Genomic DNA, 27477 nt, shown 5'->3' on the forward strand with positions numbered 1-27477 from the left:
TTCACTAGTGGGGTAAAGAAGGTCTCTATCCACTAATGGGTTAATCCCTCCCTCCAGTTTTTAATGACTATCCCAGTCCTGCTGGCCCCTTCCCAGTTTTCATCCACAGCCAAGCCACTAGTAGACAGATATCTAGGAGGTGAGACTTCAACAAAAAGCCAGCAGTTCAGAGCCTGCCAGAATCACACATACATAACTCAAAAAGGTCCCAAACGAGCTCAGATTCAACAGTGCAGCGAGTATACTTCTCATGAGTATACATATGAAAGTATAACACTGGCAAGCAGGGGGAGCTCTGGATGCCTCATTCACTCTATCCCAGAAAAAATGCACTTTCACCCAAATTATCTTTGACATTCAGCCACTAATGGGATGTACCTTAGTTTAGTTCCTATAGAGCAGGAATATACTGTCAGTGTTGAAATCTAAGAGAGGCGAGCATTTGCTGGAATGCTCTCCTACTGAAGGTCGCCTCTACAGAAGCAAATAATCCCAGTTTGTAGCTGGGTCTAGTGAAAGGAGACAGACTTCCATGTAGATGCCCTTCAGATCTCAGCAGGTGGGGAGTTACTGGAGAATGCTGCACACACAACTGAAGATCTAATGGGGTGTGCTGTGATGTGGGAAGGCTTAGAGAGATGGTGTGTGTTATAGGCTTGACGGATGCATAGTCTGAGTCAGGAAGCGGTGGTGCAAAAGGACTTTGTAACCTAGAGCAGTGTTTCCCAACCTTGGGTCTCTAGCTGTTTTTTGAACTACAACTCCCATCATCCCTACCTAGCAAGACCAGTGGCCAGGGATGATGGGAATTGTAGTCCAAAAACAGCTAGAGAATCAAGATTGAGAAACACTGACCTAGAGATCTAGGGTGAAAGAACACAGAGAGGAAACATGTCTGACAGAGCTCTTACAGCACAGTCTCCACACATTGAGTCTGGGCGTTCTTGAAAGAATGGGAAGGCTGGGGATGAAAGGAAGTAGAATCAGCTTCTGTGATCCATGGAAGATGGAGAGCACCTTCTATCTGAATGTCATGTCAAGACGCAGTATATAATGATATCCATTTTTAGCATGCACACAAAAATCTCTCTTTAAAAACTATTGTGGGGGGGGGGTCTCCATCTTCTCACCATGTATTCTTCAGTGATATCTGAAATTACCATATGTTTATCAAATGATGGGGGGGAAACAGCAACACTTGGGAAGAAACCCCAGTTTTATCAAAGAAACCTAGCTTCAACCTATTCATTCAACAATATTAATTCTTCTTAATGCATCTTGCTTTCAAGAAAACATCTTGGTTCTTTCATGAAAGATGCCACCTACATGCATAGCCACAAAAGAGACACTCCTTTGTGGTGTGATCCTAAATAGTGTACAGCACTTCCTTAACAGTGAAGCAATACAGTACTTGTAAGTCTCTTTCACCCAACTGGCATCCTCTCTCCTGCCTAAGAGCTGAGAGAGACTCACAAGCAGTCTCACCCCACATTGCTCTGTCTTTCTCCTTCTCCCATGACAAACTTCTTCTGTTTTATCCTCCTTCTGCTACCCTAACCACAGGTCCCTATTTCTATTGACTATTTCTCAATTAATTCTCCCTTTTCTCTAAATCCCATACATTTTCTCTCTCTCCACCCCCATCTCCACTACTCAACTTCTCTTTTCACACCCACAGATTTCTCCACTCCATGCTACCCCTTCTCCCCAACCCTACCCTGCCCCAGTAATTCACAGAGTGAAAAAGTGTCAGAGGCACAGTGAGATTCCCAATGGGGCTAGATTCAGCAAAAAGACCATGTGCCTCCAACTCTAGGGAGATAAGGAATAATACTCCCATCCTCACTTGTACCTGTCAGGCTTCAAGGTTCCCACAAAAAGTAGAAAAGGAACATTGTGAACTCCTGAAGAACAGTCAGGCTAAGGAATCAATTGTGGGCCTGGTATTGAATTGGCTTGCTCTAGCTCACACTGTAATAGTCTTTAAAAAAACACAACTAAGAACACTTTGAGACATGCTGCTTTTCTTCAGAGTACACATCACAATCCAACAGTTAAATGTGTTTATGGACACAATTCAATGCATGTTTACTCAGAGGTAAATCCCACTAAGTTCAAAGGGATTAACTGCTAACTGCACCAAACTCTTTGCTATTTCATAACGAACAGCCTGTCGCAAACTAATTAAATGTTTGCAAGACACCAAAAGTGATAGCAAATCCAGCTTGTAGATACAGAAATCTAAACATGGACTAATTACAACAGCCAAATACATTCGGAAATGAATTAATTATTATCCTTCAAAAGCAAAAACAACAACACAATCTAATCTAATGGCCAATATCATCTAGTACTGACCAGCAGTGGCTCAGTACTCAACAGAAGTCTTTCCCAGCCCTGACACCTTACATCCTTTTACCCAAAGATGTCAAGGACTGAACTTTAGATCCTCTGTCTGCAAAGTCAGATCCTTTCCCCCTTCATCTTTCAACCTTCATGTATGCCTACCACTATTTGACCTGCCGAAAAATTTGTTAGACCCAAACTCTGCTTGTATGAGCAAATGCACTGGGGCCACAGCTCAGTGGTAGAGCATATGATGTTTTGCATGAAAAATATCCAAGATGCAGTCCCTTGCACCTTCAGTTAAAAAGATTAGGTAGCAGGTTGGGGAATAACTCTGCCTGAGATCTTGGAGAACCACTTGGACTAAATATTGGGCTTGGCTGATAAGTTTGATCTGAAAGCATCCTTCTGCATTCCCCAACTGCCTAAACTCAAAATCTTAACCAGGATCACACATCAACTCTAGCAGTAATGACAAGCTCCCCCCATCTGAACCCCTGGCCAGCAGCAGCCAGTCAGCATGGACAATACTAAACTAGATGAACCAATGGTCTGACTTGATGTGGGTCAGCTTCCAACACATTTGGGCCACAGCTCAGTAGCCAAACAACTGCACTGCATGCAGAAGATCCCAGGTCCAATCCCCAGCATTTCCATGTAGTCCTGGGAATGTACCTCCAGAACCGTAGAGTTAGGAGGAATCCTGAGGGTCATCTAGCCCAACAACCAGCAATGCAGGAATCTCAACTAAAGCATCCATGACAGGTGGCCATCCAACCTCTGCTTAGAAACCTCCAAGGAAGGAGCATCCACCACCTCTGGTCCATCCCACTGTCAAACAGCTCTTACAGTCAGAAAGCTGGATGGAGTGGTCTGATTCATCAAATGTTTGACTCCCAGTAGTATCCTTTTTCCCTTCCCCTTTGCCCCTTTCCGGCCTTCAAATGACACCCTACCCAGCAATTGCCACACAACCTTTTCAATAACCCATTTTAATACCTTCCCACCCCAAATGCCACCTTCCTACCCTTCTTCTCCCCCTCCCTCAATTGCCACCAGTCTGACAAGGAACAATTTTAATATCCTCCCTATAGATCTATATATACCTATACAGTATATCTTCGCTGCTTCTCACCCCAACATCGCCACCAGTCTTTCATCCCCATCCCTCTCCAAGGGACCTTTTGAATACCCTCCCTACAAATATATAAAGGTAAAGGGATGCCTGACCCTTAGGTCCAGTTGTGGATGACTCTGGGGTTGCAGCGCTCATCTCGCTTTAATGGCCGAGGGAGCCGGTGTACAGCTTCCGGGTCATGTGGCCAGCATAACTAAGCCGCTTCTGGTGAACCAGAGCAGCGCACGGAAATGCCGTTTACCTTCCCGCCAGAGCGGTACCTATTTATCTACTTGCACTTTGATGTGCTTTCAAACTGCTAGGTTGGCAGGAGCAGGGACCGAGCAACGAGAGCTCACCCCGTCATGGGGATTCGAACCGCCAACCTTCTGATCGGCAAGTTCTAGGCTCTGTGGGTTAACCTACAGCGCATACCTACAAATCCTTCCTGCTGCTTCTTCCCCCCTCCCACCATTGCCACCTACCTGTCCTCCATCCCCATTCCTCTCCAATGGGCCATTTGAACACCCCCTCCAAATATACCTATACCTATCGTTTCTCCCTTCACCACCCCACCATTGCCACCAGCCTGCCATACCCCACTCCTCTTCAGGAACCCACTCTAACGCCTCCCACACCCCAAAGGGCACTGTCCCACCTCCATACCATACCAGGGGTGCCAAGTTGAATACTGTATTGGGGGGGGGGACAAGCAATCCCTGCCCGGCATAATCGATGCCAAGGCGTGGGGCGGGCAGACATATACACCATTTGAATGGCAATGCCCATCCACTTGGGGGGAGCCTCAAATCTTTTATTTGGCTCCCTTCATTTCCCCACCCGGGGGGGGGGGTGGCAGGAGAAGAGGGGGGTGGGCCCTTCCTCACCAGGTAGAGGGTCCCGTAGATGCGGAGGGATTCGAGCAGCGCCCCCTGGGTGATGTCCGCGAAGGCCCGTCCGCAGCGGGGGTGCCAGGTGTGCCCGATCTCGTAGCAGCTGTGAGGGATGGACTTGCTCAGCGCCGCCATCTTGGCCCGCAGCCGCTCTCTCGCTCTCTCTCTCTCGCGGAGGGGGGCGCGGGGGGGAGGGGAGGCCCCGAGCGCGTCACGGCCAATGCAGGAGAAAGGTCGCGCGGGGCGGCCCAAACCGCCGAGGTTACTCGCGGTCAACCGCCTCTCGCGCGCTCTGTGTATACGGCCGGGCCGAGGGGCGGTTTGCCGGCTCGGCTCGCGTGAGCCGCGGCAGCCAATCCGGAGGCGGCTTCTCGCCGCCGGGGCTGCGGATTGGGCGGAGTTGGCGCGAGCTTGAGAGGCACGAGCTCCTTCTCGCTCTTCTTTTTTTTTTTGTTACCCCCCCCCTCCGCTTCTCTCTCTTGTCATTTGGGCCACGCGGGCTGTCACTCAAGGGCTGCGATGATGCACGCTGGTGTTTTTGCAAAGGGGAACAGCCGAGGAAGGAGCAAAGGTTGTCTGTGGGCCCAGGGAAATGATTAAAAAACAAGGAGCATGTGGGTATATATGCCTAGTACTTAATGCAAGCCCGTGCACAAAATAAAGAAATATATGTCCCCTTGGACTTAACCGTCCAGGGGCCCTTTAGTTTACCTTTACCTTGCAGTACAGTGGTACCTCGGGTTACAGACGCTTCAGGTTACAGACTCCGCTAACCCAAAAATAGTACCTCTGGTTAAGAACTTTGCTTCAGGATGAGAACAAAAATCAGGATGAGAACAGAAATTCAGGATAAGAACAGAAATCGTGCTTCGGCGGTGCGGCGGCAGCGGGAGGCCCCATTAACTAAAGTGGTGCTTCAGGTTAAGAACAGCTTCAGGTTAAGAACGGACCTCCAGAACGAATTAAGTTCTTAACCCGAGGTACCACTGTACTTAATCCAAGCCCATGCAAAGAGGAAAGAAACGTGCCTTGAGGCTTGCATTGGTGGAAACAGGCAAGCAAAGCTGTTCTGGAAGGAAGGCTTTGAGGAAATTGCTTGCGGGTTGCATAAGCAAGCGCTTGGCTGCAGCTCCCGTTCGGCTTGAACGCGATGTCTGTGTCCTTCGCCCCCGCTTTGGGTAGGAGGGTTAAATAGTCATCCACTGTGCTTAACCTTTTCCCCCTTAAAGGAAGTACAGGAACCGCGTAAGCCTCCCCTGGATGGCAGGTACACCGCTGCTTGGCCGATTTGTGCCTGTCTTGAACTTCAGGCCATTGGTCCATTCGTAGGTTTGTGCCCTGGAGCATTGCACTGAAATGCTGCTTGGATTTCATCACTTGTTAACCTCTCCCTTCCCACGCTCTTATCCATATGCGTGTGCGCGCGCGCGCCAGTTGTAGCTGGCAACATTTTGACTTGGGACGGGGTCCATTTTTTAACCTTGCTGTTCTCGTCGCAACAGCAGTTATTTAGGAAAGTGTGCCATTAGGCATGTGCAGAGTACCACTGTCTCCTTTCTACAGGAAATCAATTATTCTCTGCTTATCTATGGAGAGGGAAAGAGTTTCCCTGTAAGACAGCACAAGTATGATTTTCAGACAAAATTGACCTCTTATTTAGAAATTAAGCCATACCACATGGCGTAAGTTTTTGAATTCATGTATTGTTGACACCTGCACATCTGTTGCCAATAAACTAAGCACGCTAAAAAAACTTAAAATGTGGGGGAGACTTGCATGTGCTTTTCCTTCCCCAAAAAAGCAATTTAAACACTCATTATCACTTCTCTAAAGTAAAGGAATGAAGTACTTGGACCAATAGACAAAAAAAAATGATTTTTTTTCCACTGGGACCAACACACAGCGGAGCACAACAGAACATATTTGCAATGTGTGGACAGTCTTGAAAATGGGAAGTAACAGTTTCTGCCCATGTGCAGAGTACATCACACCAGACTATTCATAATCATCCTCTGTTGTGTCTGAGATTTGGGAGAATGTCTTCCAGGTTTGGGGGAGGATGTGGACATCATTTCCCTCCATTCAAGACATAGTCCCTGCTTGGGGAGGGGGCTTGTTAGATGCAGATCCACACATCTTTTGTGGGTGTCCTCAATAAATATCTACAACACAGAATGGTTGAATCTCTCATTATCAGTGGAACAGGGTTCCCCAGTGAAAGAACAACAAGTCTAAAGCCCCTTTCCCTGTTAGCTGCACTCCCAACACAAAAACACCACCAAGATATGTGGCACTCACACCACCACCTGCCAACAAACCATCATCAGATTTATTTGTAAGCCGCCATGCCATAAACATTATACTCCGAACATGTTGACACTAGCAGTGGGAAGAGCACAATGCCTTGCAAAACCAACCATTGCAATAATCCTCCCTCCGGGATTGTTCTTAATGAAGAACAGGTTGCAAATATAAATAAGTAAGAGTCTTGCGGCCCCTTAAATAACAAATTGATTTTGGCATAATCTTGCTGCTCACTTCATCAGCTGCATGAAGTGCAATCCTGAGTTTGCAGGAATGTGTATACACATGGCTTGGGTGGGGTGAGAGAATTGTTAAAAAGGTTAGAGGGGAATCCAATGCAGAGAAAGTGGAGGAGCTAATACGCATGTGGTCTGTTGTTTGGTTGGTTGGTTGGTTGGTTGGCTGGTTGGTTGGTTGCAAGGTGTTTTCTCCTTCGCTGAAAAGGAGAGCGTTTGGGAAGTCCTTGAGAAATGCAGATACCTAATTCAAGAAAATAAGAGAGGCCTGCTGAACCAGGTCAAAGTCCCATTTGGTTCATCATGCTGTTCTCAAAACGGCCAGCCATTCTCAACCTGTGGGTCCCCAGATGTTGTTGGCCTTGCTAGCTAGGGGTGATGGGAGTTGCAGTTCAACAACATCTGGGGATCCACAGGTTAAGAAAGGCTGCTAGCAGCACATAAGCGCAAACAACACTCTGCGCACCTGCAATTCCCAGCAAATGGGAATTTAATTGGCACAGGGTGTGGTTGCCAGGTCGAAACCATTTACTCACCAGGGAAGATTAAGAACATCAGAACCTGCTGGGTCACACCAGTGGCTCATCTAGTCAAGCATCTTGTCCAGGCAGAGGCCAACCCAACCCAAGTGAGAAGCCGGAAACAGGACCCAAATGCAACAGCCTCTCTTCGCTGGTTGAACTGTCGGTGTTGCTGACATTATTACACCGCCACTGAGGAAATTGGGGCGGTGTAACCTCCTGCTTTGGAAGTGGGTGGCGCTGTGGGTTAAACCAGAGAGCCTAGGACTTGCCGATCAGAAGGTCGGCGGTTCGAATCCCCGTGACAGGGTAAGCTCCCATTGCTCTGTCCCTGCTCTAGCCAACCTAGCAGTTCGAAAGCATGTCAAAGTGCAAGTAGATAAATAGGTACCGCTCTAGCGGGAAGGTAAACGGCGTTTCCATGCCCTGCTCTGGTTCGCCAGAAGTGGCTTAGTCATGCTGGCCACATGACCCGGAAACTATGCCGGCTTCCTCGGCCAATAAAGCGAGATGAGCGCCGCAACCCCAGAGTCGGCCAAGACTGGACCTAATGGTCAGGGGTCCCTTTACCTTTACCTTTAACCTCCTGCTTGCAACTGGCAAATGCTTACAGCTTACACCAGAATATTTCCTTGGTGATTGCAATGATGCTGCCATTGCACAGAGCAAGGGTGACTTATACACCTAGTCTTGGGGCATGTACAGAGTTCTGGCTGAACTGAGCTTCTTGGGTGCAGCATTCTGGGCTTCTGCCTCCAGGGACAAAGATGGATCATGGAGCATCCCCAGCCTGGGAACTATTTACCAGTAGGGGTGGGAGGGGGGACAAAACCACAAATCCAGTCCATTACTGTGTGCCTTGATTCCTGTATTGCTAGGGGTTAGACTAGATGACCCTTGGGCTCCCTTCGAACTCTATGATTCTGTGTTGGTCCCACCACCTTCATCTGGTGATGGCAGAAGACAGGGCCTTCTAGGTGGCTGCTCCCAAATTGTGGAACTCCCTTCCATGGGGCACTAGGCTGCCCCCCCCCCTGCTTTCCTTTCACAGCAAGTAAAGACCTTTTCATTCCATCCAGCCTTTGGCTATTAACTGGCTGTTGTGGCAAATTACAGGAATATGTGGAAATGGCGCAGTTGACCAGCAGACTGAGAGGCAATACAAGACAATCATTTATTCAAACATGGGATATGTATAAGAGTTACTTACAGAAATATAATAGTGGTATAATATCTATGGCAGCATTTGAATGACGCTTATTTAAAGTAATTGTTCAGAAATAAGGTAATGAGTACAAACTGTTGTAAGGAGGTATTAGAAAATACAGAAAGAGCAAGGTAATAATGTTAAGTACATTCAACACTACAAAGAAAGTTTACATCGGGAAATGATAGGAAGTCTATTTTATGTTAGTAAAAAGGTAAGAAAAAAGAGATTGTATAAATTTAAACTAAGTTTAATTTTTGTGAATCCAAAGAAGGGTACAGTATTAGTACATGGTTGTGTTCATTTTTGTCGAATTAAGAGTGTGTATATTATGTACATGAATTATGAATTTCGATAAAGTTATGTTAAAAATAAAAATGAATGACTGTTGCTGCAGGGTGCTGTGGCTGACTATTGCGTTTGTGTACTTTTAAATGGTTTTAAGTGTTTCCCATGATGTCTTTTTAATAGGACTACTTAATTTGTTTCGCATTGTTTATATTTATGGTGTGCCTTTAATTGTATCTGTTTTAATTTATTCACTGAGCCACTTTGGATTCTGCAATGGGAGAAGGTGGCATATAAAATAAAATAAACACATTGCCTCCCACGGCAGTCAGCCAACCCCAGTCCAGATTGGGAGTCCTGCCTTTGAGGTTTGCATTCATTGGAGGAGGCGGAAAGAATCCCCATTCCGATGGCATTTAGACGGAGGCAGTCTACACATTCAGTTTTCAAGCGATGTAAATGCACGTGTGGATCGGGTCCCTGAGCGGAGAAGTCCTACCCAGCCCATATCCTTGACATATGTGTAGCAGCACCTGCCTTCAGGGAGCTCTTAAGTGCAAAACTCCAGCTTCTGCTCCGAATTTGCTCGGAATTTATAGCATTAAGCACCAAAGACCTTTCACATTATTGGAAGGCAATCTTTATGGCATGTGACTCTATAAGTTGTTTGTTCTTTTCTCTCCCCTTTTAAAAGCAGAATATGATCTCAAAATACCCTTGTGTCTACTGATATTTCAAGGTAAGGGAATTAACTGGAGCCGTTCCCATTTTCCAGATGTCATTTTTCCAAAATAAATAAGGGGTGAATTGTTATTCACAGCAATATCCTGCAGTTTTGTAGAAAAACCTGGACTTTCTCCAACGATAAATGTGTATCCTTTCTTACAAAGATATTGTGAGTCCCTTCTCTCTCTCTCTCTCTCTCTCTCTCTCTCTCTCTCTCTCTTTCTCTCTCTCTCTCTCTCTTTCTCTTTCTCAGTTAATTATAACTATTTCCACTTTTTTTGGGGGGGGGGGGAAGAAACCTCATAAAAGAAGCCAAAGGACTAAATCATTTACTTGGTTCTTTATCTGCTCCACCACATCCCGTTCCCACGTAGCCGAAGACACGTTGTGAGCATATAAGTACAGGAAATCTTATTTGGAGGCAAGGGAGCTTTTCTGTGCACAGACGGGCAATTGATCTGTGGAACTCATTGCTGTGAGATTTTGCAAAAACCCACCTTTTGAGGTCTGGGAAGAGGAGGGCATGTAGGTCACATTAAACAACATAGCAAACATATGTATCGCTCCTTTTCTACCCCAACAATTCTCTTGGTGTGTGGAGGACTCCAGTCTGTGGTATTAACCTTACCTTACACCATACCTAAGCTCTATGATTGGAGAATGCTGGCCCCAGTTAGCTGCATATTCTTCCAAGTGAGTCCAGTTGTAAAAAACAAAAAACCTCTAGATATTGGTAGAAAGGCTATGCAAGACCCCATCTCCTTGACATTCAAGTTTTCTACATGCAGTATACCTGAAGGAGCGTCTCCAACCCCATCATTCTGCCCGGACGCTGAGGTCCAGTGCCGAGGGCCTTCTGGCGGTTCCCTCATTGCGAGAAGCAAAGCTACAGGGAAACAGGCAGAGGGCCTTGTTGGTAGTGGCTCCCGCCCTGTGGAACGCCCTCCCATCAAATGTCAAAGAGATAAACAACTACCTGACATTTAGAAGACATCTGACGGCAGCCCTGTTCAGGGAAGTTTTATATGTGTGACATTTTAATGTATTCTTAATCTTTGTTGAAAGCCTCCCAGAGTGGCTGGGGAAACCCAGCCAGATGGGCGGGGTACAAATAATAATTTATTTTTATTTTTATTTTTATTTTTATTTTTATTTTTATTTTTATTTTTATTTTTATTTTTATTTTTATTTTTATTTTTATTTTTATTTTTATTTTTTTGAATGTATAAACATTCGACCAAGTGAGCTCCTGCTTGCATTCTAAACTGGGGCAGCCCAGACCCAGATTTTCCACCTCGAATAGAGCTAGGGCTCAACTTTGGCGAACACATTTTAAATCTTGAACAAAACTCTTGTGTCTCAGTCTCTCAGTGTTAGTATGTACAAGTTTCCCAGGCTTACACACACAAGACACATGCCCCAGAGATCTGTTTATGGGGCCAAAGTAACTAAGGAGCAGCGGATCTGGCAGTAACTCCACCACACAGGACCCAAGTTACCACTTCCCATATTATTTTGGCTGCAGAAGCATCTCCCTGAAGAGTTAAAACATTCCTGTGAGAAATATTAAAAGCAAACATTAAAACTCACGTAGGCTCCTAACGTTTGCCATTCTTCTGGGCAGCATTACAAGATGTTTTGATGCTCAGCTGATACAAATAAAGCTGTCTTATTCCTTTTTAAAAATAAATAAATAGTTTATTGGGAATTCTAACATGCATCCAAATAAACAGCGGCAGAAACGTTGAAACGGATTGCTTTTCTGTTAAAACGTTTTGCAGAGAGCTCGAAACCTCGCTTTGAACGGCTCCATGAAAACGTCTTCGGCTGGTATGTGAAAGCCATGGGATTAAACCATATGGGTTCTTTCCAGACATTTGTCTGCACAAAGTTTGTGGGGAAGGTTATATGACATCTGCTGTTGGCTGAACATTCGTTCTGATTTGTTTGTGGAAAGGTTATACATTGGCTCTGTCTGCACTGTACATGGAAAGCAGCGTCATACCACTTTAAACAGCCCAGAGGATCCTGGGAGTGTTAGAAGACACCCCCATCCCTTAACTGTAGCTCTGTGAGGGGAATGCTAACAAACCTCAGCACCTTAAACCAAAGGTTGTTCCCACTGCAGTCCATGTGCTGGTAACCACCAGGCTAGATTACTGTACTGGGCTCTATAAAGGGCTGCCCTTTTCTTGTTGCTGCAGAATCAGCTGGTGATTTTTAAGGACCACCTATGTGGATTTAAGGGACGTGGGTGGCGCTGTGGGTTAAACGACAGAGCCTAGGACTTGCTGCTCAGAAGGTCAGCGGTTCGAACCCCTGTGATGGGGTGAGCTCCCGTTGCTCGGTCCCTGCTCCTGCCAACCTAGCAGTTTGAAAGCACATCAAAGTGCAAGTAGATAAATAGGTACCGCTCCGGCGGGAAGGTAAACGGCGTTTCGGCTGCTCTGGTTCACCAGAAGCAGCTTAGTCATGCTGGCCACATGCTGGAAGTTGTACACCAGCTCCCTTGGCCAATAAAGCGAGACAAGTGCTGCAACCCCAGAGACGGCCACGACTGGACCTAAGGGTCAGGGGTCCCTTTACCTATGTGAATTTAACGGTTGGGACATTGCAGGGAGACTTTTAGAACACGCTTGCCCAAGCTTTTCCTCTGCCTCGGTGCAAGGCAGTCAACACAAGCTGTTACAACAACACGCACGCCTTCAGAGGCAGTCCACCATTTCCCATTTGTTTCCCCCATTCTCAAAAACAAATGAAAATAATCTCTTATTTACCAAAGGAAGACTGAGAGTCGCACTGTATTCACTGTCTCTCTCAGCAAATACAATTATACCAAGACTTCCGATTGGCTTCAGGAACGTCCTGGCAGCCAATTGGAAGCTGTGCCAGACGTTCGGCTTCCGAAAATCGTTCAAAACCAGAATGTTCACTTCCGGGTTGTGATCATTCAGAAGCCGATTTGTTCGGGAGCCAAGGCGTTTGAGATCCAAGGTATGACTGTAGGCAAACACCGCAATCCTAACTCTTGGTTACAATACAACGCTAGTGTATTTTAATTAACTGATGTCTGTTTTTATGCATATTGTGTTGTTTTTATGATGTTAGCCACTCTGAGCCTGGCCTCAGCTGGGCAGGGCGGGATACAAATAAAAATTTATTATTATTGTTGTTGTTGTTATTGGTCACCTGAGAGCAAGCCTCACTGAATTCAATAGGAATTACTTCTGAGTAGAGACTGAGTAGACAGTGTTTGTCAGCCAAAACCCCGAGTTCAGCTGAAAACCAGGAGTGTCACTCAAGCTGCATTGGGACTTAAAGCAAGTGGCCTTTGGTAACAACAGCTCGGTACACACTATATGGGCAAACCTCAGAGGGAAGGAACTGCAAACTTTCGTTGTTGTGCTCCAGGTGATTTTCACTGCTCCAGTGATGCAGAGCAACCATAAAAACCCAGCTAAACGAGCCGGTTGCACGGGCTGTAAAGGTGGCTTTGTTTCATTAAAATGATCGGAGCGTATCTGTGAATTAAAAGCAAGCTCTTTAAACACACTCACTGCATCCTGCAGCGAAAGCGTTGTGGACTGGTATGCTATGCTCAGTTGGAGCATGGTTTATATTAACTCTTCTATGGAAAGACGAGGAGCTCTGATTCCTGTAACGCAAGCAGGTGTTTTTTCCCCCATTCTCCTGGGAAGCATTTCGCTCCCTGTGGGCATGGAACTCAATTGGCTAAATCGACACATGGGATTACCAGCTTTTAAAAACTGGCCTGGTACCTATGGCTTTAACTGTAACCTAGCAGAAGGGGTGGGGGGTTAGGAGATGAAAAACATTTTCCAATGGTTTTGCACTTTCTACTACTCAAGGCACAGGTTGCTGTTGGAGAAACAAAAGCAAAACCATTAAAAAGTTGGCAACTCTTCATATGTAAGATTGTGGATTCCATACCCTCCAACATTTCTCCAATGAAAGTAAAGGTAAAGGGGCCCCTGGCTGTTAAGTACAGTCACGGATGACTCTGGGGTTGCTGTGCTCATCTTGCTTTTGTTGTTGTTTAGTCGTGTCTGACTCTTCGTGACCCCTGGACCAGAGCACGCCAGGCACTCCTGCCTTCCACTGCCTCCCACAGTTTGGTCAAACTCATGCTGGTAGCTTCAAGAACACTGTCCAACCATCTCGTCCTCTGTCGCCCCCTTCTCCTTGTGCCCTCCATCTTTCCCAACATCAGGGTCTTTTCCAGGGAGTCTTCTCTTCTCACGAGGTGGCCAAAGTATTGGAGCCTCAGCTTCAGGATCTGTCCTTCCAGTGAGCGCTCAGGGCTGATTTCCTTGAGAATGGATAGGCTTGATCTTCTTGCAGTCCATGGGACTCTCAAGAGTCTCCTCCAGCACCATAATTCAAAAGCATCCATTCTTCGGCGATCAGCCTTCTTTATGGTCCAGCTCTCACTTCCATACATCACTACTGGGAAAACCAAGTTACTGGCTGTGTAGTTACTTATCTCCTTGGTTCGAGGGGTCACATAACTCCATACCCTCCAACATTTCTCCGATGAAAGTTGGGACATCCTAAGTAAAAGTGGAACACTATGGGATCAAATCATAAACTAGGACCGCTTCTGTAAATCCAGGACTTTCCCTGAGAAATAGGCGCACTTGGAGGGTCTGGGACTCAGCATTGTTGACCTGACTACATAATCTTGGGCAAGATCCAGCCCAAATGATTCTTGTAAATCCTTTTGCTTTCTAAATACATGCTTAACACTCACCCGCTGAAATCAGCAGGGCTTAGAAGTACTTAGGCTGGATTGTGACCCTTGGGTGCAAGTAATGACTAGGATTGTGATCTTACAGTTATTTAACCCAAGACGAAGCAGGCATGTTGTCAAAATCCCTTAGTAAACTGGGAGGTTCTTTTCTTCTTGTACCATAGCATAGAAATCTTAACTTTCCTGAGTGGAATAACATCCTGAACGCAATCAGTCTACTATTTCAAAACTTCAAGACTCATTTGGTATTTTGGAATGAAATTTCCACCCAAACAAGGCATCGTTTCACTCAGACTGCCAGATTCCAAATTATAAAACCAAGCTGTTGGGGGAGAGATCAGTGACCATAATTGAACCAGAGAGCAATTTGCAAGGGAATAATGTTTGGTTTTTTTTTAAGGGGGGGGGGCAAAGATCAGTCATGGGAATTTAAAAGAATCCAAATAACAGAAGTGAAGCAAGTAGACGTTAATAGCAATATTATGTCTCCTGTTAGTATGGTGTTTTTTAAAAAGACATCCCCCAGCTGTGTCAGAAGAGAGCATTTTATTAATCAGCAAAGTAGTCTGCAGCAGAAATGGATTCTGGGAGCTCCTCATTCGATGCCTCTTGGTAATGTTACGTGCTGTCATTTTACTGGCCCTGCTCCTATGCCTTTAACAGCAGAAACTAAGTAGACAAAGCCCTTCCCTTTACTTATCTCTCAGCTAGGAAAAGTTTTGAGTGCTTAATTTCCACCTGCCAAGACAGCTACAACAGCAAGACGGAGGTAGCCCCCTTGTCTTTGTTAGGGGAAAAGCAGGGTTCGCCCTGCTATTTTTTCTCATATTTCATTTCACTGTTATCCTTCCTTACCCTAATAATAACAAACATTTCTGTCTATACAGGAAATGGTTATACAGTGGACGCTCATGTTGCAAACGTGATCCATGTGGGATGCACGTTCGCAACCCGCAGGGGAGTGTCTGCACACATGTGGGTTGTGATTCAGCGCTTCTGTGCATGTGCAAAACGCGATTTAGCACTTCGGCGGATGCACGACTGCCGAAGACTCGTCTTAAATAAGAATGTAGGCAGGCAAGCGTTGGCTGATGGAGTTTGGTGGAGCAGCACTCTACTTGCCGTAATGGGCAACCTCCACAGACTCTCAGGGAGAGATTGCGCATATCACCAGTTTCTGCAGATTAAGTAGCACAGATGACAGTAGGGCTCTTTATTCTACTTACCTGTAACTGAGACCAGTTGAAATGAGTGGATGCATAGCCTAGGGATATAAAAGGTCCATTACATACTGGAAAAAGGGCAGGTGGAGGACACAGATTTGAATATGCTCATTTATACTTACAGAGGCAAATTTAGCAATAATTAATTTCTGTAATTTACAAGAGAAATACAGTACATCTTGCCAAAGTGAAGAAGGGGGGTTGGACTATATGATCCTTGTGATCCCTTCCAATTCTAACAATTTTATGATTATGTCCGAACCCCACTGTTATAAGAATTTTAAGGTCTCAAATATACAATATTCACAAATGCACCCATATCTAAATATATGAACCATGTGTCTAAAATAGTATGAGACAGCAATCCTGAAGCCATTTTTGACTCTCCCAATGACCTCAAATATTCCTCCGCAGTAAGGGAGACAAATGGGGAAAGCCTTCCCATTGTATTTTTGCTTGCAAAGCCTGTCTTAAGGGCATATTTGTGTATGAATAGGGTGAGCCTGTGGCCTGGATTCAGAAACTAAAGTGTTAACCATCCCAAAAGAATGGCCAGGCTGCCCAGGTAATGCAATCAGTGGCCATTATCAGGTATCCAGGCAGGCAGGATTTCTGCTGTAGACCACCTCCTTCTATGATCCTTGTATGATGTTTTAGGGGGTGGTCTTGGACAATTTCAAAAGTCTATATAAAGGCTTGTGCACCATTATCACTTCATAGCATCAAAGGATCATCTAGTACCAGGGCCGTCTTAAGCATATCCGGCGCCGTGGTGCAAAGATCCCTCCGGCACACACACCCCGTTTCCCAGAGTTGTTGACCTTTCTCCCAAGCCTCTGCGGGGATCACTCTCTTCCCGCAGAGGCTTGGGAAGGAAGCTGCACGCCCACCAGCCATATAGTTGACGGGACGCAGCTGGCAGGCGAGCAGGGAAAGGGGAGGCTGCTGGCGCTGGCAAAGCCACACAGCTCCCCCATTTGCCGGGTGTCCCTGAGAGAGTGGCGCCCTGGCGCAACGTGCCAGTAAGCCCAATGGGAAAGACGGATCTGTCTAGTACATCCCCCCTGTAATGCAGGGATATTTCGACCAACGTGGGGCTTGAAGCCACAGCACTTTCTCTACATCAGGCATAGTTGCACACACCTCTGTTGTGCCTTTTAAAGGTAAAGGGACCCCTGACCATTAGGTCCAGTCGTGACTGACTCTGGAGTTGCGGTGCTCATCTCGCTTTATTGGCTGAGGGAGCCAGCGTACAGCTTCTGGATCATGTGGCCAGCATGACTAAGCCGCTTCTGGCGAACCAGAGCAGCGCACAGAAAAGCTGTTTACCTTCCCGCCGGTGCAGTTCCTCTTTATCTACTTGCACTTTGTGCTTTCGAACTGCTAGGTTGGCAGGAGCAGGGACCGAGCAGCGGGAGCTCACTCCGTTGCGGGGATTCGAACCGCTGACCTTCTGATCGGCAAGTCCTAGGCTCTGTGGTTTAGACCACAGCGCCACCTGTGTCCCATGTTGTGCCTTTTATCTAAACCCAAAAGCCCCAATTGTTGCAGTACAGTCATACCTCGGGTTACAGACACTTCAGGTTGCGTTTTTTCGGGTTACGGACCGCCGAAACCCAGAAGTACTGGAACAGGTTACTTCCGGGCTCACTCCAGACATCCACTTACTGTTGGTTCCCTTGCCTTCCACACTCCCAGTCCCAATGGGTACCAGCTTCCACTGCCTGTGCCTCTGGGGAGCTGGCACTACAGATGATGCAGATAAACAAATATTATGAAATGGTACAAGACCACTTCCTGTGTTCCTAAATCTGCAGGCAAACCTCTCAAGACGTTATCTCCCACTAATGTTTACATACAAGTGTCTGTTACAAGAATTGGGAACTGGAGATGGTTAAAAAAAGGAGTCAAGCCTACAGGTAAGTAGGTTTAAGATTACGAGCCTTTGATGTTTTGATGAAGAAGGTCTCTTCTGACCTTGGAGCCTCTGAAACTCTGCAACATAATCCAACTTTGAGCTGCCTCAGCTGTGGGGAGGAAGGATTGCAGCTCTCGGAGCAGACATGCCTAGTCTCCCACCGGTTCCTTTTAGACTCGAAGGGCAATGACTTCTCCATCAAGCACCAGTTGATCCTGCCAGAAAGCATCTCCTATGTGGGTCATTATCTGCATAGCAAAAGCATTAAATCATTTCCTCCCCCAAAGCCTGCTGGCTCTCTGGGCCTCAAGGTGGGAACAGCTCCATTCCAACCCACTTGAAGAAGAAAAAGAAGAAATAAAAAGTATCCTGAAGGTCATTCCTTCAGCTGAAAAAAACCCCTGGAGAGATGCAGTTGGAAACAAAATGAGAGGGGATAAAGACTCTTGCCTGCTGCCATACTAGAACATAAAACTCCAATACACCCCAAAACCCCACCAAAAAAAAAAAAACTTGGGAGAGTGAAAAGCACCAAATGAAAAAAGGGGATTTCCCATGAAATATATACTGTATTTTTTCATGTATAAGACGACCCCTATTTTTCCAAACCCAAAATTAAGAAAATGAAACCCTAAAATAGAAGTGAAAATCTGGATGACTGGCAGTGGGAAGTTGTTGATTTTTAGGGAGGCGATTGCCCTCAAAGTTTCCAGCATGAGGGGCATGCAGTGCACCGTGGTGCAGAAGCAAAGGCAGCGACTGGGGGAGGCACCACACGCTCCCCCTCAGTAGCAACTGCTGCTGCAGGGAAGCAGGCTCCCAAGCAGGATGCCAGGTGTGCTGGACCCAGGAGTTAACCCGAGCCACGTGGTCCAGGTCCGGTCCTGAATCCAAGGATTCCGTGAGGAGTCAGTCCAATAGGGCCAAGGCAGGAAACCAGGCTGGGTCAGGCACAAGGTCTCAGGCAGGTTCCAGCAAGCAGCAATGTTGCTCCTGCAACCTGGGGTGGGGTCTGACAGCCTTTTATCTCTGTCAGGGTAACGGCCGGTCCTGATCCCCTGGTGACTCACCTCCCTGTCTCGCCCGAAGGCCAGCACTCCTCCTGCGAGTACTCAGGTCTCTCCTTCTCTCAGACCTGAGTCTCCGCAGCTCGGGAGATGTTGGTGGGTTACTAGACCCAGAGCCGCCTCAGCCTCCCCTGACCCAACTGGTAGTGGAGCAGCTGTAAGTGATGGCCCAGCTGAAGGCAACGAGGTAATCCCCGCATCTGGAGCCAGGGCAGGCTCAGGCCCCTGACTCGGCCCAGCTGGTGTTTGTTGCAGGGGAACCTGTGCAGATTGGGATTCTTCAGAATCAGGCCCCAGACTTGGTTCAGGTGCCGCCTGAGGCAGAGGATTCGGTGCGGACTGAGACTCCTCCGGCTCCAAGTCCGAGCCTGTGTCCCAGGCCATCACACCAAGGAAGAGCTATGGGAAGCCAGCGCCCACTCTGCGCCAGGCCAGGCCATCTAGCAAACTGAGCTGAGGAAGGTGGTGAGGTGGCTGGGGGCAGGGTGGGTGTATGAGAGGGGAAGAGGGAAAGAAGGGCAAGGAGAGGCAGCTGAGGCAGCTCTCATCGGTGGCGGCAACAGCTGCTCTCGATCCCGTGGTTGAGCCAGTGGGGGCTTCAGGAGGTGAGCCCGTCACCAGCATGCAGCCCAGGGGGGGGGGAGGGGGGCAGCAGCAGGAGGGACCACCTCAGCCTGCCCAAGCCAAAATCCCAGACATATGCCTAAATATTTTACAAATTCCCCCAGATGCCCATTACACCAAAATACAGTGGTACTTCGGGTTAAGTACTTATTTCGTTCCAGAGGTCTGTTCTTAACCTGAAACCGTTCTTAACCTGAAGCACCACTTTAGCTAATGGGACCTCCTGCTGCTGATGCGCCGCCGGAGCACGATTTCTGTTCTCATCCTGAAGCAAAGTTCTTAACCTGAAGCACTATTTCTGGGTTAGCCGAGTCTGTAACCTGAAGCATATGTAACCTGAAGCGTATGTAACCTGAGGTACCACTGTACAAGATGACCCCCAACTTTTTACTATTTTTTTTAGCAAAAAAACTCGTCTTATACACGGAAAAATACGGTATAAACCAGATATCTGCTCCATTTAGTGGGAAGTTCTGTTTTTGGGCTCCCATCTATTTTTTCCTTCCTTCTTTTTTTCCTCCAGCTCTGCTTCTAAGGCTTTTAAAAAACATCTAGCAAGTGATGCTTCTCCTACAACTTATTTCCATCCTAGGAAAAAAATTAACTTGCTTAAGTTATGCCCAGCGCACTGCTGCTAAGAGACAAGAGGAGAAAGGCCAGTTAAAGAGGCAGCACTCAGAAACGGAGTCTGCCAGAAGGAGCTTAGGATGTTTTGAGTTCAGAGGAAAGGCACAGAGGTGAAACGGTAGAAGTTTTTAAATTTATGCGTGGTATAGAGACAGTGGATAGATAAAGGGTTTTCTCCCTCATCGCACCAGAGCTCATGAACATCTAATGAAAATTCAGGATAGATAAAAGACAGTACTTATTCATGCAGCACATGGCAACGAAACATGTTTCTCCCATATCATTTTCTATGGCCACAGCAGGCGCCGCAACTTTCCAGCAGTTTGACCTCACTCCCAAAGGCGCACTCCTCCTTTGTCTCCCAAGACAGACAGACGTCAACCAACATAATTAAACTCTATAGAGCCCTCGCTCCCACAGGAGGCAGTGGTGACCAACTGGCCATTGACCAAGATGGCTTTAAAAGAAGACAAGACAAAATCATGGAGGGTAAGGTTATCAATGGCTACTAACTGCAATGGCCATAATCCTGCTGGAGGTAGTGAAGGTAAAGGTAAAGGGACCCCTGACCATTAGGTCCAGTCATGGCCAACTCTAGGGTTGAGGCGCTCATCTCGCTTTATTGGCCAAGGGAGCCAGCGTACAGCTTCCGGGTCATGTGGCCAGCATGACTAAGCCGCTTCTGGCGAACCAGAGCAGCTCACGTAAACGCTGTTTACCTTACCGCCGGAGTGGTACCTATTTATCTACTTGCACTTTGACGTGCTTTCGAACTGCTAAGTTGGTAGGAGCAGGGACTGAGCAACGGGAGCTCACCCCGTCGCGGGGATTCGAACCACCGACCTTCTGATCGGCAAGCCCTAGGCTCTGTGGTTTAATCCACAGCGCCACCCGCATCCCACTGGAGGCAATAAGGCTTCTGAATACTGGAAAGAGGGAAGACGGCTCTTGTGCTTGAGTCCTGCTTGTCCACAGACATCTAGCTGGCCACTGTAAGAACAGGATGCTGGACAAAATAGTGGACAATCTACTCCAGAAGATATATGTCCCCCACCAGAGGTACTACCTCTCCCCATACCCTACCATAAAGGTAAAGGGACCCCTGACCATTAGGTCCAGTCATGGCAGACTCTGGCAATGGGAGCTCACCCCGTCACGGGGATTCGAACCGCCAACCTTCTGATCAGCAAGTCCTAGGCTCTATGGTTTAACCCACAGCGCCACCTGCGACCCTTACCCTACTATACAGAGGTAGAATTCATGCATATAGCCCTGCCCACTTTTGCCCCTAGCCCCACCCACCCCATGGTAAGTGGCTGTCCAGAAAGTTGCCCACAATAGAATATGGCCCTCAGGCTGATGAGGGTTTCCCACTTCAGGTCCAGATTAATTACCGTATTTTTCGCTCTATAACACGCACCAGACCATAACACGCATATAATTTTTAGAGGAGGAAAACAAGAAAAAAAATATTCTAAACGAAATAGTGGATATATGGTTTTTGTGGTTCATGCTGTGGCCACAGACATGTGATCTGACAGTGAGTTTGGAGTAACCCAATGCAAAAATCCTGAGGATCCATGTGGATCCATGCTTTGTAACCATGGAGGAGGGAAGGAAGGGGAACCATGGATCCTCTGCTCACGACTGCAGCAGATCCCCCCCCTCCACCACCCACAGGCATTCGCTCCATAACACGCACAGACATTTCCCCTTACTTTCTTGGAGGAAAAAAGTGAGTGTTATGGTGCAAAAAATACGGTAAATCGTTTATTTTAACAAATAGTGAACCCGTAGCCTGGCCTCCGGGCAGGTGAAGGAGGGAGAAAGCTTGTGAGCTTTTCTATTATGCATATATATATATATATAGTTATCTCATGCCCCCATGCCTCCTGGATTCATCACGTACTGTACCCTATCATATAAAAATAATTAAGATGTAGATGTCCTCCTGCAGATTATATAGACAAATGTAGATATTGGCACACAGGGATTGTAAAGGGTTTAAGATGATATTTACAAGCAGAAATCAATCAGTGGCTCTGTTGAGCTGCATTTTTCAAGTATAGACCCTTTGGGGTGTTATCTGTGATCTTCCTGATAGGAGTCTTTGCCAGCTAAATATGCCAGCCTATATGCTCCCTTTCTTGCCTCCTGTCTCTTGATACACCTCCCTCCTTGCCTTTTCCTGCTTTGATCTATTTAAAGAACCAATTATGCATGTGCTTATCTGTGCTATGGAAGCGCTGTTAATATATGCATGAAGTAATTGCTTATCTATTCCAACTGAGGTCACCGGTTTAGCTTGCTGCCCCTTTTCCCTAGGCTCCTGTTTTGAAAACACAAACTTGCCCACAGGGTATTTTTAAATTTGTATTTTAGCTAGCCAAAGAAATGCACGGGCTTCAGTCCATGGAACGCTTGATTGCTATCACTCTCGCTAAGAACATAACAGGCTGCTGGATCAGGCCAATGGCCCATCTAGTTTAGCATCCTTCTCTCACAGAGGCCTGTGGGAAACCTACAAGCAAAAGGGCACTCTTTCCCCTCCTGTGGTTTTCAGCAGCTGGTACTCGGAAGTATATTGACTCAGACTGCAGAGGCAAAGCATAGCCATCATATCTAGTCAGCCCTGTTCACTACGAATTTGTCCAATCCTCTCTAAGAACCAGTGGGGCTACCTTTGAAGGTGACCCGGAAACTACAACTAATCCAGAATGCGGCAGCTAGACTGGTGACTGGGAGCGGTCGCTGAGACCATATAACACCGGTCTTGAAAGACCTACACTGGCTCCCAGTATGTTTCCAAGCACAATTCAAAGTGTTGGTGCTGACCTTGAAAGCCCTAAACGGCCTCGGTTCAGTATATCTGAAGGAGCGTCTCCACCCCCATCGTTCTGCCCGGACACTGAGGTCCAGCTCCGAGGGTCTTCTGGCGGTTCCCTCATTGCGAGAAGCAAAGCTACAGGGAACCAGGCAGAGGGCCTTCTTGGTAGTGGCGCCTGCCCTGTGGAATGCCCTCCCACCAGATGTCAATGAGATAAACAACTACCTGACATTTAGAAGACATCTGAAGGCAGCCCTGTTCAGGGAAGTTTTTAATGTGTGACATTTTAATGTATTTTTAATCCTTGTTGGAATCCGCCCAGAGTGGCTGGGGAAACCCAGCCAGATGGACGGGGTACAAATAAATTATTATTATTATTACTATTATTATTATTATTATTATTATTATTATTATCCAGGTTGGTGACCATCACTGCCTCCTGTGGCAGTGAGTTCCATAGTTTATGGATGCACTGCATGTATAGGATTGAGATGCACATCTCACTGAGCTCTATGGGACTTACCTCTGAGTAAACACATGCCTAGGATCACACCGATGACCACATTTTTCGTCAGCTGTAATCCGAGGGGCTGAAGTGGGACTGGCCCTGACATTAGGCAACTCACTTCACATGTTTTCTTTAGGGTTAGTATTCAGCTGTAACTCTTTTTGTAAAATTGTTCTCAACCAAGTTGCTTTTTGTACTGTTGCACATTTTTTCTCGCTTTTCTCGCTTTTTCTTCTTTGTAAGCCACACTGACTGTTGTTGTTGCTGCTGCTGCTGTTTTTACAATCAAATGGTGTACACATTGCCGGATTTATGTATAAGCTTAAACAAGCTGTAGCTTAGGGCTCCACTCTCTTAGGGGCCCCAAAAAATGTAAAGGAAAAAAACCACTGGATGTACATTTCCAAAATATAAGATAAAAAACAAGTAAAATAAAACCTACATACAGCAACAGTGTTTTGTGTTGTGTAGGCTCCTATGATGTAAGTAATGGGCCCCACTTGCTAGCCTGCACCCTAAAATACCACTGGTTTGCTCATTTCTGTATATAGGGTGTCTACATTCTGCATGTGCAAATGGCTTTCAATACCTATTAGGTCCATAAATTACCATATAGCATATATTCAACACAAAAAAGTGACAAGTTATTGCTGACAAAGGACAGCTGGACATATAAAGAGCCCCATTCCCGTCAGTAGCTTAAGGCCTCAGCAAACCTAAATCCGGTCCGGTGTATATATTTTACGAAACAAATACGTAAGCTAGCACCTCGCTGCTGATGAACATACTTTGTACAGAAGAACACAGAAGTGGAGAACAGGGACAGATCACAGGGTGCTGGGTAGACTTTGCCCCATGCTTGTGCAAATAGCAGCAGCAGATCATACTTTCACAAAAAACAGTCAGTTTGAGAGAAACATATTGCGCGGCTTGGCCCTCAGTGATGCAAGCCCAATTTTCAACCTGCAGTTTTCAACACTGTTTTTTAAAACAACAACAACATCCGAAAGATCACTACAGTACTGAGGTTTAGGCAGCAAGCAACCCCTCTCTACATGTTCCCTGGTAGAAAATCCATCGAGCAGACATGCATCAGGCAGGCCTGAAATCCTTTGCACACTTACTGGGAAAGTCACTACGGCCAATGCCTGCAGAACTTGTTGTGGGAATGCTGTAGATACTAGGAGAGGATATATTGATTTAATAGTATTGTTCCTCACTCACACTTGTGAGTCATCAGCAGAGTGCATTCCCCAATAGATAGCAGGAAGCTAGTTGGTAGATTCGTCTTAATCTCTTTACTCAAACAATCCAATCTGGCTTTGTTCATATTCCTGGTATGACTCCTTTTATCCCTTCTAAAAAGAATAAAGACACAAGAAGCTTCTTTTAAAAGTAATAAGAAGTTTACTCACATTCAGTTCACAGTTGGATCCCTGAAGGCAGGCTTTAGCTAGTAGTTGTAGATACAGTGTGACTTACATCTTTGTAAGGATGGGCCCATGTGCTGCTGGCAGAGAGCCAGCTGTGCAGTCCAAGAGAAGAAAAGGCATCAAAAGAGGAAGGTGGCTGTGTGACTGGACCTTTTGTGGGGTCTGCAAGGGTCATGCCCACCTACCTTGTCACATGCAAAGGAAGGATGCTCCAGACCAGGGTGGCCCCTGTCTGTGTCCACTCTAGGCAAACAGGAAACATTGTACTTGACTGCTTATGTTACATCCCACACTTCTGATGGTATCAGAATCCAAATGCCTCCTCACTTAACTCATGCATGCCGAACGAGAAGTCTATGAACCCTGCATGCATCTTCCCACCAATGCCTTTAAGTTAGAGATCGCAAGCTGGCTGGAGAAGCATCACACACCTAGATTAATTACCAATGGTTGGAGGTGTGCCAGGACTAGAAGGAAGAGTAGCAAAGTTTTTGAAACTCTGTTGGCCAATCCTTGGTAACAATAATTACATTTTAAGTCCTATTGGTTCTAAAAGCAATTACCACAAGTCTGAGAGCAGGGCAAGCCCAGGTAACATGGGGAGCTGCCTTATATGGAGGCAGACTGTTTCACTGAGTGAATGTCCAAGTAGCCCAAATGTTCTGCTCTGCTTCCTCAGCAGGAGGAATATTGTAGTCCTTTTCTCAGTGGTGCGCTGGGGCATCCTGGTTAAACGTACCAAAATATTTCAGAATCATGCAATACTTGTGTTATAAGAATTTTAAGGTCTCAAATATAGAATAAATATTGATAAATGCACACATATCTAAATATATAAACCATGGGTCTGAAATAGTACGGGAGAGCAATCCTGAAGCCATTTTGACTCTCCCAATGACCTCAAATATTCCTCTGCAGTAAGGGAGACAAATGGGGAAAGCCTTCCCATTGTCTTTTCACTTGCAAATCCTGTCTTAAGGGCATATTTGTGTATGAATAGGGTGAGCCTGTGAGCCTGTTAATTCAGGAACTAAAGTATTAACCATCACAAAAGAATAGCCAGACTGCCCAGGTAATGCAATCAGTGACCATTATCAGGTATCCTGGCAGGCAGGATTTCTGCTGTAGACTGCCTCCTTTTGTGATGTATGTATGATGTTTTAGGGGGTGGTCTTGGGCAATTTCAAAAGTCTATATAAGGGCTTGCGCACCATTGTTCAGGGTTCTCCTTTCTTCTGCGTGTGGTGAGTGGGGACCCTGTTGCAACAGTTCCTTTAATAAAGATCAGGCTTACTAGCCGCTTTGCTTCTCAATATACTCTCGTTGACCTCTGTTGACTTTCTCCTACCGCTAGGGAACCTTAGGAGGACTCTAGACAAACTCTGGAATGCCCCATAAGGGAAAAGGAGCAGTTTTCCCCCCCTCCTTATAATGCATGAACAATCAAGTTTGCTGCTAGGAGATGCAGCGATGGCTCCTTGCAGGAAAATTAACTACCAACCCCAAAATTTGGGATCCTCTCCAAACCCGTGCTCAAGTTTTGCACGGTTTTTCTTTGCATCGTTTTGCAGCAGAAACCTGGCATTTTGCAGCCCCTGACAAACTGAGCAGCTGATACATCAAACATGGTGTTTGTACTTAACATTTACTACGAATCCCAACATTTGGGATCCCCTCCACATCAGTGCCAAACTGTTGCAGTTGTTTTGCAGCAAAAACTCCATGTTTTGCACTTGTGCCATATTCTTTCAGGAAGGTATTTCTGAATGACGCATCCAAACTATACATTTAAAGTCAACTTCCTTGTGCACGATATGGAGGTAAAAATGAAGAATCTGACATGTGCCTTTGTGTAAAGTACAGTAAAGGAGGAAGTCACAATCTGCAACATTCTGTACTGTCTAAATTCTAACCCATCTGTGCTGGCACTTTTAAGTACTGCAAGGAATTACTTAGGTCAGATTTGGACGGCTGATCATATAAATATATTTGTGGAGTGACTACAGTGCTGGGAAACAGCACTTTTCTTTGTTGTGCTGTGGGCATAGGCATAAACCTCATTTTGCGTGAAATAAATATTTTATCTTTAAACATGATTGCCCCATCTCTGCATGTCATCTGTCGCGAGCTGAACAGAGCCCTTTCTTCCACATCAATATGTTGTTTGGTGGCTCCATCACTAGCCTGATTCAGCATATGATAAAGCCTGTAAATGTTTAATCTCATGCTAAGACGGGAGCTTTGTTCTAAAGCCAGGCTCATAGGTGCCAACTCCCTGGGGACCTGGGGACCCACAAAATTCTCCATGAAGGGGCTAGGCACCCACAAATTTAGGTGCCAGGGCCATGCATGCTGCATGGTACACACAACCCTGGGCACCCATGGTTACAGGGCCAAGTTGGCACTCCTGGTCTGGCTGAATAAGAATTCAGTTGCCCTGTTTCTGCCCCACATGCAGAGAATTGTGTGAATCAGCCTTGAGTCAGAGCCGGCTTACATGACCAAAGTTATATGCTGGGAAAATACTGTATTAGCAAAGGGCTAATATTGTCCTTGGGACGCTGGTGGCGCTGTGGGTTAAACCACAGAGCCTAGGGCTTGCTGATCAGTAGGTCAGCAGTTCGAATCCCCGCAACGGGGTGAGCTCCCATTGCTTGGTCCCTGCTCCTGCCCACCTAGCAGTTCGAAAGCACGTCAAAGTGCAAGTAGATAAATAGGTACTGCTCTGGCGGGAAGGTAAATGGCGTTTCTGTGCGCTGCTCTGGTTCGCCAGAAGCGGCTTAGTTATGCTGGCCACATGACCCGGAGGCTGTACGCCGGCTCCCTCGGCCAATAAAGCGA

The 27477-nt window shown here is 46.4% G+C and overlaps 1 protein-coding gene across 2 annotated transcripts in view; it reads right to left on the minus strand.

The window, feature by feature from the left end:
- TMEM135 (transmembrane protein 135) overlaps positions 1-4733 on the minus strand; it is a 183088-nt gene extending 178355 nt beyond the window's left edge. For both annotated transcript variants that reach the window (XR_014563616.1, XM_083736969.1), the window contains exon 1: positions 4351-4733. Coding sequence is in view for 1 of the 2 variants with exons in the window: in XM_083736969.1 (XP_083593095.1) it covers positions 4351-4491 (141 nt within the window). In the remaining variant the exon portion in view is untranslated. The remainder of the gene's footprint in view (positions 1-4350) is intronic.
- Between the last annotated feature and the right edge of the window lie 22744 nt (positions 4734-27477).

Source organism: Podarcis gaigeae, assembly GCF_964106915.1.
Source record: "Podarcis gaigeae genome assembly, chromosome: 4".
NCBI classification, from domain to species: Eukaryota; Metazoa; Chordata; class Lepidosauria; order Squamata; family Lacertidae; genus Podarcis; species Podarcis gaigeae.